This window comes from Lutra lutra, chromosome 5, assembly GCF_902655055.1.
Source record: "Lutra lutra chromosome 5, mLutLut1.2, whole genome shotgun sequence".
NCBI classification, from domain to species: domain Eukaryota; kingdom Metazoa; phylum Chordata; class Mammalia; order Carnivora; family Mustelidae; genus Lutra; species Lutra lutra.
This window is the reverse complement of record NC_062282.1, coordinates 26,254,972-26,273,264: the sequence shown is the minus strand read 5'-3', so window position 1 is coordinate 26,273,264 and position 18,293 is coordinate 26,254,972. Positions and strand designations below refer to the sequence as shown.

Sequence of the window (18,293 nt, the reverse complement as noted above, 5' to 3'; positions counted from 1 at the left end):
AATAAGGTTTAAAAAAAGAGAGAGAAAGAAGAGATTCTATACACCTTATTATCTGCATTTTTCCATCCGGATCAGGTAGACGGGGAAAAACAGGCCCACACCACCCCCACTTGCCTGCCCCACTCCACCCTGTCCCATCCAGTCCTATCCCATCCAGTCCAGTCTGGTCAGGTTCCAGAGGTCCTCAGGAGATACAACATGCTAAGACGAATTCACATTCCAAAAGCATTCACACAGGAAGGCATTGTTTGTTAACAAAACCCATTCGACAGATAACTAAGCCATTCATTTTTAGGTCTGTGAAACCGTGATGACACATAGGCCACATTTCTTATTTTTATTTCAACATTTAAAATATTCACAGATGGGAGGATTATATTCATTGACATCTCCACGGAAGATGTACCAAACAAAGCATACAGGTTATTCCACAATTACAGAATTACATATTCGTGACTATGTGAATGTTTACCCCAGACTTTATCTGGAAAATACTTTAAGAATAAAAACAAAAACTTTAAAGTATTTCACTGAATTTCCATAAAAAGTAAATAACAAAGAATTTCAGGAGATACCTAAATATTAGCCAGCGCTTTTTTTAAAAAAATTTCAAGCTTGTATAGTGCTCTTTCTGACATCCCTATCAGGAAACCTAAATAACACTCAACTCTTTCTTTTCCCCTCAATAGCCAAGCCAGGATGTATGTACTTTTTTTTTTCCTAAGTGTTTTTTCCTACGTAGAAATAGATCCAATATCACAACAACTTGACTAGCTAATGAGGTAGGAGTATTCTTCAAAAGCATTCACAAAGTAAAAGCAAGAGAGAATAATCAAATCATAAAGAGGTTTGGTTTTGTTTTTATATGTGTGTGTGGTGTGGGGGTTTTTTTGTTGTTGTTTTTTTGTTTTTAGTGGTTGTTCTTTAAGTAAAATGCCAAGGGCACTGGAAATCGGTCAAATGCTACCCATACTTGAAAAGACAAAGAGAAAAACCCCATTGGAGAAACCCTGCTACGAGTTCACTCAGGGCTGGCATTAATTAAATTCATTCTGGCATTACCAAGTAAGAAACCGCTGCCTCAAAATGGCAAGCTCTCTTCCTGGAAGAAATCTTACCAAGAAGGTAATTTTAAACAGAAAACCTCACTCCCCTATCTTCTCTTCTCAGTACAATTAACTGGTCTTTTCTTTTAAACCTAGTTCTCATCACTTCCTGTACCCCAAAAAAGAAGTAATTTCTATATATTGCATATCCATTTACAAATTTAAATGAATTTAGCAGTCAACCTATCAAATTCTGTGAGGGAAACACTCTTTATATGAAGGTCTTAATGACACAATGTTGTACAGCTAGAAAATGCCTAGGTAACAGATTTCAGCACCAGCTCTGTGTCAGCAGATTGTTTCAAAATGCACACGCAGCCTGAATTCATATAGACCTAGGAAACTTTCCCATTATTCCCTCTTCACCTACACCAAAATCAATGTTCTGTGTTCTAACTACCCTTTCTGTGTATATATAATAAGAAATACTTTACAAGTCCACCCAATTAATTAATAGAACACATGTATGTTCCCAAATAAAGGGAAAGTTAACAATCAAGATATGATTTGTCTAAAATACCATTTTGAACACTTTGGGTACCTATTATCTGATGGAAGTTGAAATACCAGAAGAGAAGATTTAATTCCCCAATTATGCACCTATTAGGATTACTGCTAAAAGCAAACATTAGAAAAATCTAAAAAATGTAAAAACATACTTTAAAACAGAAGAACTGCCAGAAAACAATTTAATAACTATACGTGTCCTGACAGCTAGTTTTGAAATCAAGTCCTTGACAATTCTACTATAAAATGTTTTAGACGCAGTCATCAGTCTTGGTATAATAGTGCAACTCTCCGGCATGGCAATAAAACCATTTAAGATTAGCTATTGAAAATAGTTTGTTAACAAGAATTTTTTTTTTACATGTCTTTAAACCTTTCTTTTTACTATTCCATCCAGGATTGTGTCCTATCAATGTGACCAAAATATCCTATGTTTCACCTTGTTTGAAGAGATTTCCCTCCTCTTCACTGCCACCTTCCTTCATCTCAGTTAGAGTTCCCCTAAATTCTCTTCCTAAGGCACATCCTGCCCTATTTATTGCTGCAAAGCCCCTGTAATCTGTGCCTCAATCGGGGTCTGTTTCATCGCTACACTTTAATGAAAATCACTTCCGAGTGCCTGCTAAAACTTAGTAACATTAAGTCTAGAATACTACTGTCCAGTAGATTAACTGCAAAAAAAAAGAACCGAGTCCACTAAGAAAAGGCCAAAAAAACAGAAATATGTGTCTATATAGTCTTTCTTCCAAAAACTAACCACATTACCTCCTGTGACAGTAAAGCTCAGTGATTATCTCTGGCTACATATAATCCACACTCAACGTTATAAAATAAAATGTTAGGCCAGTAAGCTTTCACAATTTTTATTAAATCCTAATCTAAGGTAACAGTATCTGATTTCATAGACATCATCCCATGGTGAACAGGTTTAATAAGTGAAAGGAAATCAGACATTTAAGTCATTATTCTCTGCAGACTAAGCAATAAGGTGAACAACACAGAACACGACAGGTAACGACATACACTTACTTGCTCAGTTTTCACACAAGCCATGTTTTTTTTTATCAAACTCTATCTCCTAATAGTTAATACAGTAGAATTAGTGATTGTAGCTCTCATATAATATTTTAATTACAAGTACCTTGTTGAGATAACTAACATGTTGACAGTGTCAATGATTTTCCAAATTAGTATAATATATTCAAGAGAGCAAAAAAGTGAAATGAAAACTGAACATGACAAGTCATTAAAGGAAAAAACGCCATTAAAAAAAAGTGGGGAGGGGGAGTGAAGTATCACTGGGGTAGAAAAATCTAGTTAAGTCTAGACATTGGGCTGGAAGAAAACAGATCAACTATGAATTTCACAAGTCAGAGTTTATAAATTCAATGCAATACAAATCCTTTTGCATGTAAAAGCCAAAGTGAAACTAACAGGTCTATAAACTGTTACTTTTGGCCTTAAATGGTACCAACTCTTTTGATCAAGAAAGGCCACAACAGTTAAGATTGTATTACTTGATTTTATTTTACACTAGGTGGCAGGCACAAAGCAATCCTCCTTAATAAAGTTGACAATTAGCTTCACTCAGAACACTTTTAATAATGCACATAAAAAAAAAGAAGTATTCATCTTACAAATTGTTCTGCAATCCAAATATACAATAGCTTGGAAAACAACGTTTAGAAAACAAAAGCCAATGTAAAAAGACAGATTAAAACAACTAGAACAGTACAGGTTTCATGGCTCTGATTTTACAGTTTTCTTACTGCATCATCAATGTCCGAAATCTGTTCCTTCAGTTGGCTCCATTGCTCGGGATTTAAAGAAATACCTAAAACAAAGTTTTTAAAAATTAAAAGTTGGAAATCCATTTAAGCTTTGACGATTTTCACACTTCCAACCCAAAAACTGTTTTATCGACAACTGCCACTTGGAATGGCACAATGACTATCATACTGAGAGTCAAATCCCTTGTTATTACAGACTAATCACAATTACCTGAGCAGACGAGTCTAATGCCCAGTTTTACTTCCAACACTGCATCCTGCACAATACGTAGTACAGCCTGTGAGAACAAACGATGACGCGAAGATGCATCTCACAGAACCTTGTAAACTAGCAAGCTAAGTGGCCAGATCCAGATTTTGTATGTGACACTCCATTTTTACATCCAGTTGGTTCCAACATTTGCTCAAAATTTCTATAGGAACTCAAGTGAGCAACTCTGTGCTGAGTTCTTCAAAAAGCATTTACTTTGGAGAAATTCCTCGGACATGACCCATACAGGACTTCTCAAAATGTAGACAGTGGTTAAAAATGCATTCTGGAGAGTCCTGCTGTCAGGGTTCAAATCGCAGGATCCCTATCACTAACTGTATGACCTTAAAAAAAAATCTCTAAGCCTCAGTCTCCTCACCAGTAAAATGGTATTTACACCTCAAAGCAGTGTTGTGAACCAATAAATTAGCTAATGTGAGTGAAAAGCTTACTTATCAGCTGACACATAATATACATTTAAAATGTTAGCTAAGAACATGCCTTTCAAGTAAAAATGTGAAGAGAAAGCACTTTGCACTTGAAACTTATAATGTACTAATATTTGACCCCCATAAATAGAAAAATAAACTAGAATTGGAAGAATTCATGTATTTCTCAGAAAACTGCTGGGAGGCCATGAAATTGAGAGGAAGGCAGAAGAACACCCTGGGTCAACACCCTGGAAGGGCTTTAAACCTAATCAAATTGTTTCAATACATGTTTGCAGAAACAAGAGAAGAATTTGGCACTGGCCACAATGAAACAAGTTCAGTGATTCCAGAAATGGCCTTGAACAAGAAAATGTTAAAGTGTACAGAAACAGAGAGGTTAGGTTTACCAAACCTAAGAACTGCATAAAGCAAACAAGCGGTACCTTCAAGCTAACAAACAGGCAGAGTAGAAGGCGATAAAGAGGCCTATTTTGATCTAAGGATCAACCTCAAGCAGCTAACTACCCAAATATAAGAATTTATGTTTCTATACAAACACTCCCTAGCTCTATGATGAATAAATAAAATGTGCTTCTGTGATGCCAACAAACTTGGGACTGGGTGACGCACAAATGGAAGAAGGACAAAGACCTGCTAAAAGGCTACCCCCCCAAAAGGATATCCTTTAGATGAACCTCAAGGAAACACTCACGTAAACCAGAATTTTTCATTCCTAATTTTACAAATGACCCGATAGTGCCTGCTCTACTTAAGAATTCACGTCAATTTTTTTTTTCCTAAAGCTACATGGAAGCAAATTAGCAGCCAAATGAAGTGATAGGAAGTGTGTTCTTTTTCCTGGGTTTTATTCCAATAGCTATTTAAGACATGCATTAAAATAAGTTAAATCTCATGTCTAAAAAACTACAGAAAATACAGAATCAACTAAATGAGGATCTTCCAAATGCACTGCCAACATTATTTCAATTTTAAATAAGGTAGGTTACCTTTTGGTTTAGTCCTAATTATTAAGACCAAATTCAGGAAATTAAATCTCACCTTTTCTTCCAGGTTTCATTTCACCTTCTGGATCCATCCAATATTCTCTAATATCAATTAGGACTTTCCCTTTAAAGTCCCGAACACTGACATACCTCATTTTCCCAATCTGCAAAAGAAACAAAAACAAAGAAAGGTTCTCATTTCAAGAGACTGTCCATATTTTTATCACAACTTGCTGCACACTCCCTGTACTTTAAATCATGAAAGTAACTACTATTCTCAGTATCAAAACTACCACCAAAGGAAATGTCACTGTTAAGAAGAAATCTTTCTTAAAAAGATGGAATTAGGGACGCCTGGGTGGCTCAGTGGGTTAAGCCGCTGCCTTCGGCTCAGGTCATGATCCCAGCGTCCTGGGATCGAGTCCCACATCGGGCTCCTCGTTCTGTGGGGAGCCTGCTTCTCCCTCTGCCTCTGCCTGCCACTCTGTCTGCCTGTGCTCGCTCTCTCTCTCTCTCTCTGACAAATAAATAAATAAAATCTTTAAAAAAAAAAAGATGGAATTAAAATGAAGTACATCTCACACTTTCAATCGCTTTCACATTAAAGGAATCATTAGTAAAACAGAATAACATTATGGAAAACAGTACAGTGGTTCCTCAGAAAATTCAAAATAAGAGTATTTCATGCAGCAGCCCCACTTCTGGGTATGAACCTAAAAGAAGTGAAAGCAAGGTCTTGAGAAGGTATTTATTTATACACCCATGTTCACAGCAGCATTACTCACAACAGCCCAAAGATGGGAACGGCCCAAATGTCCATCCTGAGATGAATGGATACACAAAATCTGAGATATATACATACCGTGGGATATTATCCAGCCTCTAAAAAGGAAATTCTGTCACATGCTACAACATGGATGAGCCTTACTGAATGGGCTAAGTGAAATGACCACTCACAAAAAGATGCATACTGGGGCACCTGGGTGGCTCAGTTCAGCGTCCAACTCCTGATTTCCACTCAGGTCATGAGCCCCACATGGGGCTCTGAGCTAGGTGGAGAGTCTGCTTGAAATTCTCCGTCTGCCCCTACCTCACATAGACACTGAAGCTCTCACTCTAAAATAAATAAACCTTTAAAAAAGAAAGAAAGGGAAAAAAAAAGATGTGTACTTCATGATTCCCCTTATACAAGTGCCTACACCAGTCAGATTCAGAGAGACAGAAAGCAGAATGGTTAATTATCAGGGGCTGGGGGAAGAGGGAAAGGGGAATTCTTTAAGTTTTGCTAAAAGAAAGAGTTCAGGAAATCTGTTTTATAATAATATGAACATACTTAACACTAATGCATGCTTTTAAGATGGTAAATTTTATGTTGCGTTTTTTACCACAAAAATCATTAGAAAGCAAACTTTGGCAGTACAAACTACAACTAGTAGGAATCCACAAACCCCACTAGCTATGTACCTTTTAAAAAATCCAGAGATCTGGTCACTAGAACATGAGAAACCTCTTCCTTTTAGACATTCATTTCAAATAACATCTTTAATACACTTCACCACAGTCCTCAAATTAAGAACTTAAAACTACCCACAGAAAGCCATTTTCCAAAAACCTGATACTATGCTTAACAAACTACAAATTCCAGAGAAGGAAAAGGCTTTACTCTGTAAAGCACCTTCCAGATGTCTTCACTATAAGACACTGTCTATACTGTCCAGCACTTCAACTAAAAAGTCATACTTTCTGATCAAAACTTTCAATGCCTCTACCTATCACCTGGATGCCTCAGTCATTAAGCGTCTGCCTTCGGCTCAAGTCATGATCGAGGCCCGCATCAGGCTCCCTACTCAGCGGGAAGCCTCCTTCTCCCTCTCCTGCTCCCACTCCCCCTGCTTATGCTCCCTTTCTAGCTGTGCCTCTCTCTCTGCCAAATAAATAAATAAAATCTTTAAAAAAAAAAAAAAAAAAAAAAAAAACTATTTTTCAAACCTACTGACTAATCACTGGCCATGATTTTTGTGCTTAGAACACATCAACGTGCAAAGATTCTGCATTTGGCTATGTTCCTTTCCCTTCCATCCTGGGTCCCTTGATTTTTATTGGGATACTGAGTATTACTGTAGCAGAATCACAGCTGTACTGACCCAGTACACATTAACGGTGCTTTTTCTGGTCTCAGCCAGGTCTGGTTCATTTTCCTTCAGTTTTCTTTCCTTAAGTAAGTTTCTGATCCCGCTGGTGTGCCCCTACTTCCAGGCATACCCCATGCTTTATGGAGAAAATGAAGTCCACTGGATATGGGTTAAGTGCTTTCAAATCTCTCTTCCCTGTACTCACAACACCATCAAGCCTTAACTTTTTACTTTTTCTATCCTATTTCTTACTTACACATTCTTTCCCTTTGCTTATCTACCATTTCCTAACATGCTCATTCCTCTCTTTTTCTAAGGCATTTTCTCTAATCTGCAGCATTTTATAACTTTCTCCATTTTTCCTTCTTCCTTTTATTGCCAAATTTCAAAAGGAGAAAAATACTGTTTCTACTAATTGAATTCCCACTGCCGATTCTAAAGTCACCAGTGATCTTAGGGTCGTTTTAATGGCTTATTTTTTAATCAATCTTCTTTGCACCCCCTAGTGCCTATCATACTAGGTTCCCAGTAAACTGTCTAAATGAATAAATTAAGACCAAAATAATTATCACAGTAAAACTGTTAATTGTGATTTTTAATACTGATTTAATGACTCTAAGAAACGCAGAAGTATCTTAAGCAGCTAACCACAGAACTGAACATTGTTTCATTTTGGTTTTTACAGTAAACCCACTAGCCAGTAAGCCCTATAGCTAGTAAGCCCATGAGCTAATAAGCTAGCTGAGTCTCTAACATTAAAATGTACTGAAAACCTATTGAAGTAATATTGATTAAGTCAAGTATGAGTTCGGTGTGGGCTTGAGCATGTGGAAGAGACCTTAGGTATTAGGATCTAACCTTGAAAAATGACAGCCCATCAATTAAGTAAAAGAGAAAAAAATGACAAGGACATGGAAGGGACTAAACAGAAAGACACAACAACTGCTGAGATTCAAGGACATGCTAAACAGATGGGAGCTATACTGAAGAGGACTTGAAAAACCAGGAAGAGACTTCTGGAGCCTTTATAGGTTCTTGGACTTAGAACCAAAACAAAACACAAGCAGAAAAAATACTACTACTACTCTCTTCTGCAAATCTTGTATTCCTGAGAATTCAAACTGAAAATAGGTTTAAAACTGTAAAATCACGCTAGAGGGACGGTTGGGTGGCTCTGTCAGTTAAGCATCTGCCTTCAGCTCAGGTCATGATCAGCAGGGAGCCTGCTTCACCCTCTGCTGCCCTTCCTGCTTGTGTGCGTGCTCACTCACTCTCTCCCCTGACAAATGAATAAATAAAATTTTCTTAAGAAAAGAAAATTAACAGGCAAACCATGGACCTAAAGAAAATGTCCACTATATTTAGAGCTGACAAAAAACTCATACCTAAAATACATAAAGAACTCTTCCAGCTCAATAAACCAAATGACCTCTATCTTTTTAATGGGCAAAAAAGACCTGAACAAAGTCCAAAGTAAAACTACAATGAGCTCCTACTACATATCCATTAGCATCAAATATTGACAAAACCCAGTGAGGACATGTATGAAGCAACTGGAATCTCTCACACTGTTGCTGGGTGCGTAAAATGGTGCAGCTACTACAGAAAACAGTTTGACAGTTTCTTATAAAGCTGAACATACACTTACCCTAAGGCCCAGCAAATGCATCTGATAATTGATCCAAAAAGGAAAAAAAATTCACAAAGACCTGTATAAGAATGTTCCCAACAGTGCTATTCCTAACAGCCCAAGACTAGGTAGAAACAACTCAAATGTCTATCCAAAGTGTAGGGACAAACTGTTGTATAATCCAACAGTGGAATACAACTCAGCAATAAAAAGAAACAAACTACGAATGGATAACCATAAGAACTGACCCCAAGATGTTATGCTGAGCAAAAGAAGCCAGACACAAAACAATACAAACTGTACAATTCCACTACAAAAGGCTGTAGAACAAGCAAAATAAATACACAGTGAAAGAAATGAGATCAGTAGTTACCTCAGGCAGGGGGAATGACTGCAAAGGGAGGCCAAGAGAGAACTTTCTGGGGCAATGGAAAAGGCCTCATTACAAGACTGTGTCCATTTTTATCACAGCTGACCAAATTTTAGGCTTAATGTGTGCATTTTGTTATATATATAAATTACCTCTCAATAACATTTATTAAAAAGAAGCCCAATAGTCAACTCTCCCTTGAGGAGAAATGAATAAATGAATAAAGCTGACAAACTCTTATTACCCTCCTCCAAAAAAAACAGAAACAAGAGGTAATAGACAGAACGATTAAAGTAGAAAGAATAAAGATCTCTACAGTCACATGTATAAGAGGAAATTAACAATCGGATGACAGAATGCATATAATTTTACATTATGTATATATGTATATGTGTATATACATGTATATATGTGTATACATGTGTATACATGTGTATACATTTATGTATATATGTGTGTGTGTGTGTGTGTATAACATATGTATACATTTACATATAATGTGGTATTTAACAAGGGGGAAAAACATGAATATCATTCAGAATGTTGATCCTTAAATTTTTTTGGTTCCTCTCTCCTTTGGAGATTTGATGAAAGTTATGAATAATTTCTTCACTCACCAAAAAAAATTCAAATAGAGAAATAATAATTTCACAGGTTCCTAGAATACATACATGAACCCCAACTCTACACCATATTAAGAATTGTCTCTGTAATGACAGAATTTTAAAGGATCAGGTTTTTCCTTAAATCATTAAATCAAGTAAGGTAGTACTACTGACCCCTGTGTCTAACTTTGAAGAAAAATACAGATCAATGTCCCTGTCTCAACCATTCTGACCTTTAGGACACAAGTGCTTAGTATTTACGAGACAGATCTCCAGGTTGTTTTCAATATCACGTTAAGTTCTACCTCAGGGAGGTTATGTCTCTACAGAACCAAGTTCTTAAACTCACAGCTGAAGGAACCAGACTCAAGGCAAGCATGTAGGAGTATTTCCGCTCTAGCCAGGATTCTGCCCAAATCATTCTGGAGTTTGAAAAATCAGTGCAGTGACTTTCCTTGGGTACAATTCTCTTCAAGTATTACATTTAAGGAGCTGCTTATGTTTATGCACACTGCTTTACCAGAGTAAGATTATTTCTTCTAATTCTCAAGTGATGGATATGAAGTTTAAAAAAAAAAAAAAAAAATCCTGTCTTATGGCTATTAATACCCAAACAGTTCTAATTTAGATTTTAGATCTATTTGTTTTTGAAAAGGATACCAGATCACTTGGGTCCTGACAGATTCTATCAATGTCTTAACAAGTTCCACTCTGTGAGCTGTCTCCTAAAAATGGCCTTTCAATAGGAAGATGGTGCAAGATCTGGCCCCCAACCTCCTTACCAACTAGATCGCCTATCAACTCTCTCAACCAGGCTTCCTAAGCTCTAGCCACAAAACATTTGCACAGATCTCTCTACTTACTCTGAAAAGGACTCCGCCTCCCATTCACTTCGTATGACTGGCTCATTTAGGTCTTAAGCTTCAAATGTCACATCCTTAAGAGATTCCCAGAGCACCTCCTCTTCTATAATCTGCCCTTTTGCTTCTCAGCCCACATCGTAACTTTAATTATAAATACATGTTTATCAGTATCACATTTATTCCCATATATTCCATAAAACCAGAGATCACATCTACTTGGCTCATCACTGCACACCCAGAACTCAGCAAGACCTGATGAAATATGGTAATCACTCAACTTATTAAGAACTAAAAGAAATGAGGGCCCTTTGGTAATACTTCCTTATATACAGTGACTCAGGTTCTCTACCAATTCAGTCTATTCCCCAACGCTACAGAAGTCAGAGAACTAAACCCCATAACTAAATAATCCATCTGGATGGTCTATGTTTTTAACATATTTTAGCAAAAACCGTATACACGTAAGGTGTACCACTTGACAACTTGATATCGACTTGATCAACTGCCTTGATCCCAGGACCCTGAGATCATGACCTGAGCTGAAGGCAGACGCTTAACCAACTGAGCCACCCAGGTGCCCTATTTTCTCATTCTAACCTTAATCCTGGCACTGTCTTTCAAGGCCATCAGAAAGTTAAAAATACATATCTATATTATACATAACTATGCATTTTATATATACATATATGTGTACATGTATATACACTCTAGCCTTTTCCAGTCAAATGTTTGCAGCCTCATTCTAACATTTTGGCTCCAACTCATAATTAAGCCCTTCAAACACTTGAAACACTTCCCTTGCTTTACCTCGATATTCAATCTTATTCCCCACTATACAGGGAGGGCCAATTTCAGTAAATCCACCCACCTCTCCTGTTCTTTTTTAAAGATTTATTTATTTTTGAGAGAAAATTTATTTATTTGTTTCGAGAGAAAGCAAGTGAGCATCATAGGGTTAGGGGAGGACACAGAGAAAGGGAGAGAATCTCAAGCAGACACCCTACTGAGGGCGGAACCCAACACAGGCTCAATCCCAAAACCCTGAGCAGAAGTCAGGAGTCCCACACTTAACCAACTGAGCCACAAAGGCACCACCTGCCTCTCCTATTCTTATCAAGCCCAAACTATGCAGGCCGTAATGCTGTTTCTTCTCCAGTAATACTCCATCCATATTTCACAGCCCAATACTAGACCTATCTATTCCAAACTGCTTCCTAAATGTGCAGTTCTCAATCTCTTTGGGTTTTTTTTTTTTTATATCTGTAACTTTTAAATTATTTTACACTTAGGGGTGCCTGGGTGGCTCAGTGGGTTAAAGCCTCTGCTTTCGGCTCAGGTAATGATCTCAGGGTCCTGGGATCGAGCCCCACATCAGGCTCTCTGCTCAGCGGGGAGCCTACTTCCCTCTCTCTCTCTCCCTGCCTCTCTGCCTACTTGTGATCTCTCTCACTCTGTCAAATAAATAAAATCTTAAAATAAATAAATAAATAAATAAATAAATAATTTTACACTTAGCCAAACTACAGGTTTCTAGACTTTAACAATAATCTAGCATCGTATAAATGACTTTCATTTCTACAAACCTACTCTTATATTTCAAGGAATATTCTTAGTCAATATTTTGCAGTATTAAATTAAGGTACTAGTAACATTTTTCAGATCAAGCCAGACACGAATATCTAAGGAAATTACCTGGAACATGTTATCATCTCTGCTGCTGCTGCTCTGCTTAGAGGATGACAGGGCTCTTGAAGTTTCACCAGTCTTTTGCTTCTTCACAGGTTTTTCTGGAGTAACTTGCTTTTTCCTCTTTAACTTGAAAGAAAAATAAGCATAATGGTTAAAATTTGCACACGTAAGAATAAAACATATCTCAGGTTCAAGCACTTCATTACTTTTTAAGACTTAAAGATTCAAAAGACTACATTTATTAAGAAAAAAATCGTAAACACATACACAGGCAAGTTTCACTTGACAATGGAACAATGGAGCTAACCTAAGATCTAACACAGTTTTTTCAAAATGTGTTCTCAGAAGCCCAAAAAACACCTCAAGCATCATAGTGGCAATAACCAGAGGAATAATTCTTTTCTAGACTAGTATCCCAAATACGATTTTTTTGGAAGGGGGGGGGGCAAAAAAAAGAGATGGGGGCCTGCTGCTTGTGAAAACTTCTGAAAACCCCAAGTCTACTCAAGTTAGTCAGCAACTTATATTTTTATAAAAGATATATATTAATTAGGAAGAAACAACCAACTCATTCCAATCTAGGATATGCTATTTGTACCCTGTCTATTCCAAAAGGGACTTAAACTGACTTTGAAAAGTTATGAATATGAAAAGCTTATTTTGTACTGGGCATTAGAAGTCAACAACACAAGAACTTCATCACAAAAATCACTGAAGGTGGACAGCAATGTGTTAGATTAGCATTCCAAATCACGGCAATGTTTTGGTTTTTTTTTAAGATTTTATTTATTTATTTGACAGAGATCGCAAGTAGGCAAAGAGGCAGGCAGAGAGAGAGGCAGAGAGAGAGGAGGAAGCAGGCTCCCTGCTGAGCAGAGAGCCCGATGTGGGGCTCGATCCCAGGATCCTGGGATCATGCCCTGAGCCGGAGGCAGAGGCTTTAACCCACTGAGCCACCCAGGCGCCCCAAGGCAATGTTTTAAATAAAACAACATTATTGTAAAAACTTTTTATATCGCCTCATTCTGAAAATGACCTAACAGCCTATGAAAACCAGTAGAGTTCCCAACCTAAACAGCAGAGGGCAGTCATGTTCCTTAGTGGAAAGTAGAAACTAATATATTAACGTACTGAATTAGTGAAGTTAGGTAAAACAGAATGTACACACGTATATAAACTGAAAAAGTTAACGTATTACTGTGTTTACAGGATTAATAGTACTATTAATAGCAAATAGCAAAAACAGCTCAATTAAGCAGAAAGTGGATTATTCTTTATATAGGGGGCTGGGTATCTACGGACTGACACATAAAAGCTCAGTAAAAATTTGTTAAATGAATAGTCAAATGCCATTACTAGGTTTGAATAAAAAAAAATTAAGAGGTATTTTCTTCTGGAGTATAGCTAATGTATGCTTTTTGAGACCTTATTTCATATATTATATATATATGAATATATATATATACAGAATAATATATATTCTGTATTTCCCTATAAAGGTCCATCTTCTCCAAGATTCTCCCATAAGCTCTTTTAACTAACACTCTTTTAACTAACACTGCCAACTAAACTCAGAGACATAATTATGTAACCTCCTAGGAAATAAAAAAACCAGTTCTGCATAGAAGGAAGCTCTGACTACAGTGTGAGCTGCTCAGTTAAGCAGAATACACGGCTCCCAGCACGGTTGTCATCTAATGTACAAAAACCCTCTTGTCCAAATGCGTAATTTTATGTTAGCTTTGCCGGGTGTTGATTTAACTAAAAAGAGGGGAACAGAGTAAATAACATTCTAACTTAAAATGTACCAAGCCTACATTTTAAGTAATCCTACTGTGCTGGATAAACACCAGTGGCTGAGAAAGTGGTCAAAACTGACATCGACATTCAAAGAGTTCAGGTAATTTTAACTCAACTACAACACACAATACCTAGAGATTAGGCAGGTTTCTGAATAATGGCAAACAGGGTTCCGGGCCTCATTCTAATGCTATCCCCCTAGGGAATAAAGTGGTGGCCCTAGAGCTTTGGGGTTCCTAGAAGTCCTCTACGGGAGACTTGTTAAACTCTCAAGACTTGCTCAAGCCTGATTCAGGGGTCAGGAGTGTGAACGTACAAGGAACCCAAGCATTTTGGTCAAGAGGTCCAGGAGCCATCTGCACTTTCTGAAACACCCATACAGGCACTCATTTTACCATTGTGATAAGCCTTGCTGTCCTTGAGAACGGGATGTGGGCAATACTGCTGAATTAAGTTACCACAGAAATGACTTGCGTTAACAGTCACCTTTTTGTCAACCTCACTGTCAGAATCGCTGCCAGAAGAGCTTGAAGAAACAAGTTCCTTTGATTTAGGCATTCTGAAAGAAAAACACATTATACACAATAATTTATAAATTGTTCTATTACCTTCGACTTAACTCTTTCCCAAGCAAAAATTCGAGAAGTTCCATGGTTCTACCATTTTGTAGTACTGGAGTTATTACGCTCAGCACAATGCTACAAGTTATACTCTTAATTTATACTCTTCCAAATTGAAATTAACACCCAGAACCCAGCAAGGAGAATCCAGCAAGGAGAAAGATCTAAATGTCACACACATCTCACACTCCTACACCTCTTTCTCAAACCCATTGGGTGTTTTTATACTTCATTTTAGAGGAGTTAGATGTTTATGGGTAGACTAAATTGGAAAAAGGCAGCTGACAGCAATCTCTGTTAAAACCAGGAATAGGCATATTCTCAGTACTGTTTTATATTTCTCATTGATGAGACCTAACAGAATTATTAATTGCAGGAACTGACCCCAACATTCACGCAACATGCGGAACAGCTGCACTATACAGATGTAATTCGTTTGCCAGCATAATCCTATTTTTTCATATTTTGTGGATGTCCCTAATTTTCTTTGGCTTTTTGATCATGCCATCAAAATGACAAAAACTAATTCAGAGTTCACAAAGTTAAATACAATTTTTACAGTATATTGTATTTTACACTAATTTTCTACTCTGAAATAGTTTAACTATATTTTGAAGAATCTGCTTATAGGAGGGGCAAAACCTCTTCTCAAATTCCACTATGACCTTAGCTCCCCCCACCACAAGATACATAACCCAATATCTTGCTTTCAGGTGGATCTCTATTGAGAGACAGAGCGCCTCGTGCACCAACTTTTGTAGAGAAGTGAGGGGTGGGGAGCTAAAGCCCAAATTTCAAGGAATTCCAAGGCACTCTTTTCAAGACACTTATAAAACCAGGTCATAAACCACTTATTATTAAATTTTCTTTAGCCCTCTCTATCTCCAAAAAGACTGAGTCCTGTTAATTTCTGTATGCCCTAAAGGGCCCAATATATACAACACACAGTCTGTAAATGTTGAATAAAGGAAAAAAGACTTCATTTCCTCCTCAAAAAATCCCAAGTAATCTAGCTCTCTAGACTAAACTTGCCTTGGCAACTAACACTAAAGGTGTTCCACAATAGGAGGTCAAGGTAAAAGAAGTGGGCCATCCATCCCAATTCTAACCACTAATTTCAAAAAGCTCAAACATGGGCAACCAGCCATGTTGTTTAACTGATAATTTCCCCATGAGAAGAGTAAATTTGGAGGGGACCAGCAACTTGAGAACTACATTTTATGCACTATTCCTGTTACTGTTCCATTTTACAACCCTAACTCCAAAAGCAATTTAGGTTTTTTAATGCTAGAAGCTAATAATGCCAAGAAACTTTTTAAAGGTTATTAAATTGGACATAACCTATTTTTTCACTTTGAAACTGTCAAGCATAACTATACGGTCTATTAATAAAAGCTGTAGGGGGGTGCTGCCTAAGATCATTTCACAGAACGACTTCATAAATAACCCAAATTATAAGACCATCGAAAAAAAAAACAAACACAAACAAACAAAAAAGGTGATGGTAACTAAAGCCACTTTGAACTTTTGACAAGATAGATTTTTATTTCCACTTAATGAATCTTTACTGTTCGAAGGAGGGGGGCAGGCCAGTAATTCGGGCAGGTGATACTAAACGCTAATGTAGAATCTATACAAAATGCAACTGAAAAAATGAATTTCGGTCTTTGATGATGGCGTGAGGAACAGAAAAGACGAGGTGAAACTAAACCGGGACTAAAGGGCACAGGAATTCGGTACAACACGAGGGTGATGAGCACCAAGACGGGGAAGAGGGTCGCGCAGTGCCAGGAAGCTACTGGAACCTTGGGGCTGGCAACGGCTGAGGCCCGGGGGTGGAGGGCGGGGGGGGACAGGTTGGTCGGAGGGGGCGTGGGAGGCGGCGAAGTGCGGAGAAGACCGTATGGGAAGAGGAGGGACTTGCACCAAGCGCCATTTTCTTCTCTCGAAGCGTTAGCTACCCTCAGCACACCAGCCGTCCTTCCCCCACCCCCTGGCCCTCCTCCGACGGGGTCCTCTCTCCCCCTCCGGTAGAGAGCCCCCCAACCCTGGGGAAAGAGCCCCAGCCAGGCCTTGGGGAGAAGCAGGCACCACACGCGCCCCCGCTATGGCCCGGGCCGCCGCTGCATTGTCCCGGGGGCGCCCGGGCCCCCTCCCCGCGGCTCCTCGCCCCCGCCCGGCCTCGCCCCGCCGCCGCACTCGCCACGCCGGGGCCGTTCACGGGAGCTGGCGTCTGGCGCGGGTAGGGCTGCAGAGCATGGGACGCGCGGGTCGGCGACAGAGGAGGAGGTCCAGGGAGGCCGAGGCGGGGAGGCCTGGCAACGCCGCCATTTCCTCTGGCCCGTGGCCTGCGAGCTGGGTAGAGCCGCCAGAGGCTCGCGGCCCGGCTGGGATGGTGGGGGCCGGCCAGGAAGGGGTTCGAGGGGGTGGGGGCGGGGTCCCCAGAACTCACGCTCCACTCTTGCAGCCGAACTGCCTTCTGCTCGCTCGCTTGCAACTGACAGAGAACCGGAAGTGACGGAAACCCAGAGACGCCGGCCCCGCCCCTCTGGGACTGCGCCCACGTGATGGGGCGTGTCCTCCCCGCCGAAACCAACACCCAGACCCTTTCCAGGGCCTTAAAGGGACCCGCCGTCGTTTTCAGCGGGTCCCTTGAAAGTGAAATGCTGAGAAGTTTGAGTATGATCTGTGAATAAAACAGGAACAGAAAACCTCGAGCTTTGCACTCGTTCCATAAATACTTTTTGTACTAAAGTGAGTTGTTCATACAGAAAAAGCCCATTTTCCCAGAAATGGTCCTTTACCCCCATTCCCAATAATTGACTCTGGCTGGTAAAACCCAAAGGAATTTTTAATTCCAGAAAGTGCTAGAAATCTTTACAGAAGTCGTTGGCCACACACATCCTTATCTTTAAACTGAAGTCCTGGGGGTAGTTCACAAAAGAGAAAACTTCAGTACTAGAAGGAACATGACCAGTAGATTATTTTAGTGTATATGTAATGAATGCTTGACCAGTAGATTATTTTTGTGTATATGTAATGAATGCTTACTATAGGTAAAAATATCGTTTTATTTATCCAACACGCATTTATCAAGCACCCACTATGTGCCACGCACTGCGCGAGGCACTTTGCATATATTACTCATCCTAAGGAGAACTTTCCAAAGCAGGAATAATTACTCTATTTTATAATGAAGAAACCAAGGGTCAACAAGGTTGAATAAGCTTCTGGAGGTTATGGGAGTAAGTCATGATTCAAACCCTGCAATGCCTGCCTGACTCACAGGGCTGCAGACTGAGGGGGAAAGCAAAAGTTCTTACCCCTCTCCTGGTCATGCAGCATCAGGTTAAATGACCACTTTTCAAAACTGAAACAGTTCCTGTATAATTCCATTTATATGATGTTCCAAAACAGGCAAAAAAAATCTATAGGGATCCAGGTCAGGTTGCCCTTGGGGGATAATCAGTTGGGACCAAGTATGAAGGAATCTGCT

At 39.0% G+C, this 18,293-nt stretch overlaps 1 protein-coding gene across 2 annotated transcripts; it reads right to left on the bottom strand.

Moving 5' to 3' along the window:
- Positions 1-323: 323 nt before the first annotated feature.
- Positions 324-17,352, bottom strand: SUB1 (SUB1 regulator of transcription). Of its 2 annotated transcripts, none has more exons than XM_047730448.1 (5): positions 17,250-17,352; positions 14,664-14,736; positions 12,381-12,503; positions 5,144-5,252; positions 324-3,447 (listed from the first exon to the last, which is right to left on the bottom strand). In XM_047730448.1, the coding sequence occupies exons 2-5, from the start codon at positions 14,733-14,735 to the stop codon at positions 3,368-3,370; spliced, it is 384 nt and encodes a 127-aa protein (XP_047586404.1). In that variant the 5' UTR covers position 14,736; positions 17,250-17,352; the 3' UTR covers positions 324-3,367. The 2 variants fall into 2 exon arrangements, with proteins under 2 accessions (XP_047586404.1, XP_047586405.1); XM_047730449.1 differs by lacking the exon at positions 17,250-17,352 and adding an exon at positions 17,001-17,132.
- Between the last annotated feature and the right edge of the window lie 941 nt (positions 17,353-18,293).

What these genes read in the sequence shown, in the direction of transcription:
- SUB1 (XM_047730448.1), bottom strand. Translation starts at nt 14,735, where the DNA reads ATGCCTAAATCAAAGGAACTTGTTTCTTCAAGCTCTTCTGGCAGCGAT. An exon ending in GAGATGATAACATGTTCCAG is followed by an intron (nt 5,253 to 12,380) that starts GTAATTTCCTTA and finishes TTTCTTTTGCAG; the next exon opens with ATTGGGAAAATGAGGTATGT. An exon ending in AATGAAACCTGGAAGAAAAG is followed by an intron (nt 3,448 to 5,143) that starts GTGAGATTTAAT and finishes ACTTTGTTTTAG; the next exon opens with GTATTTCTTTAAATCCCGAG.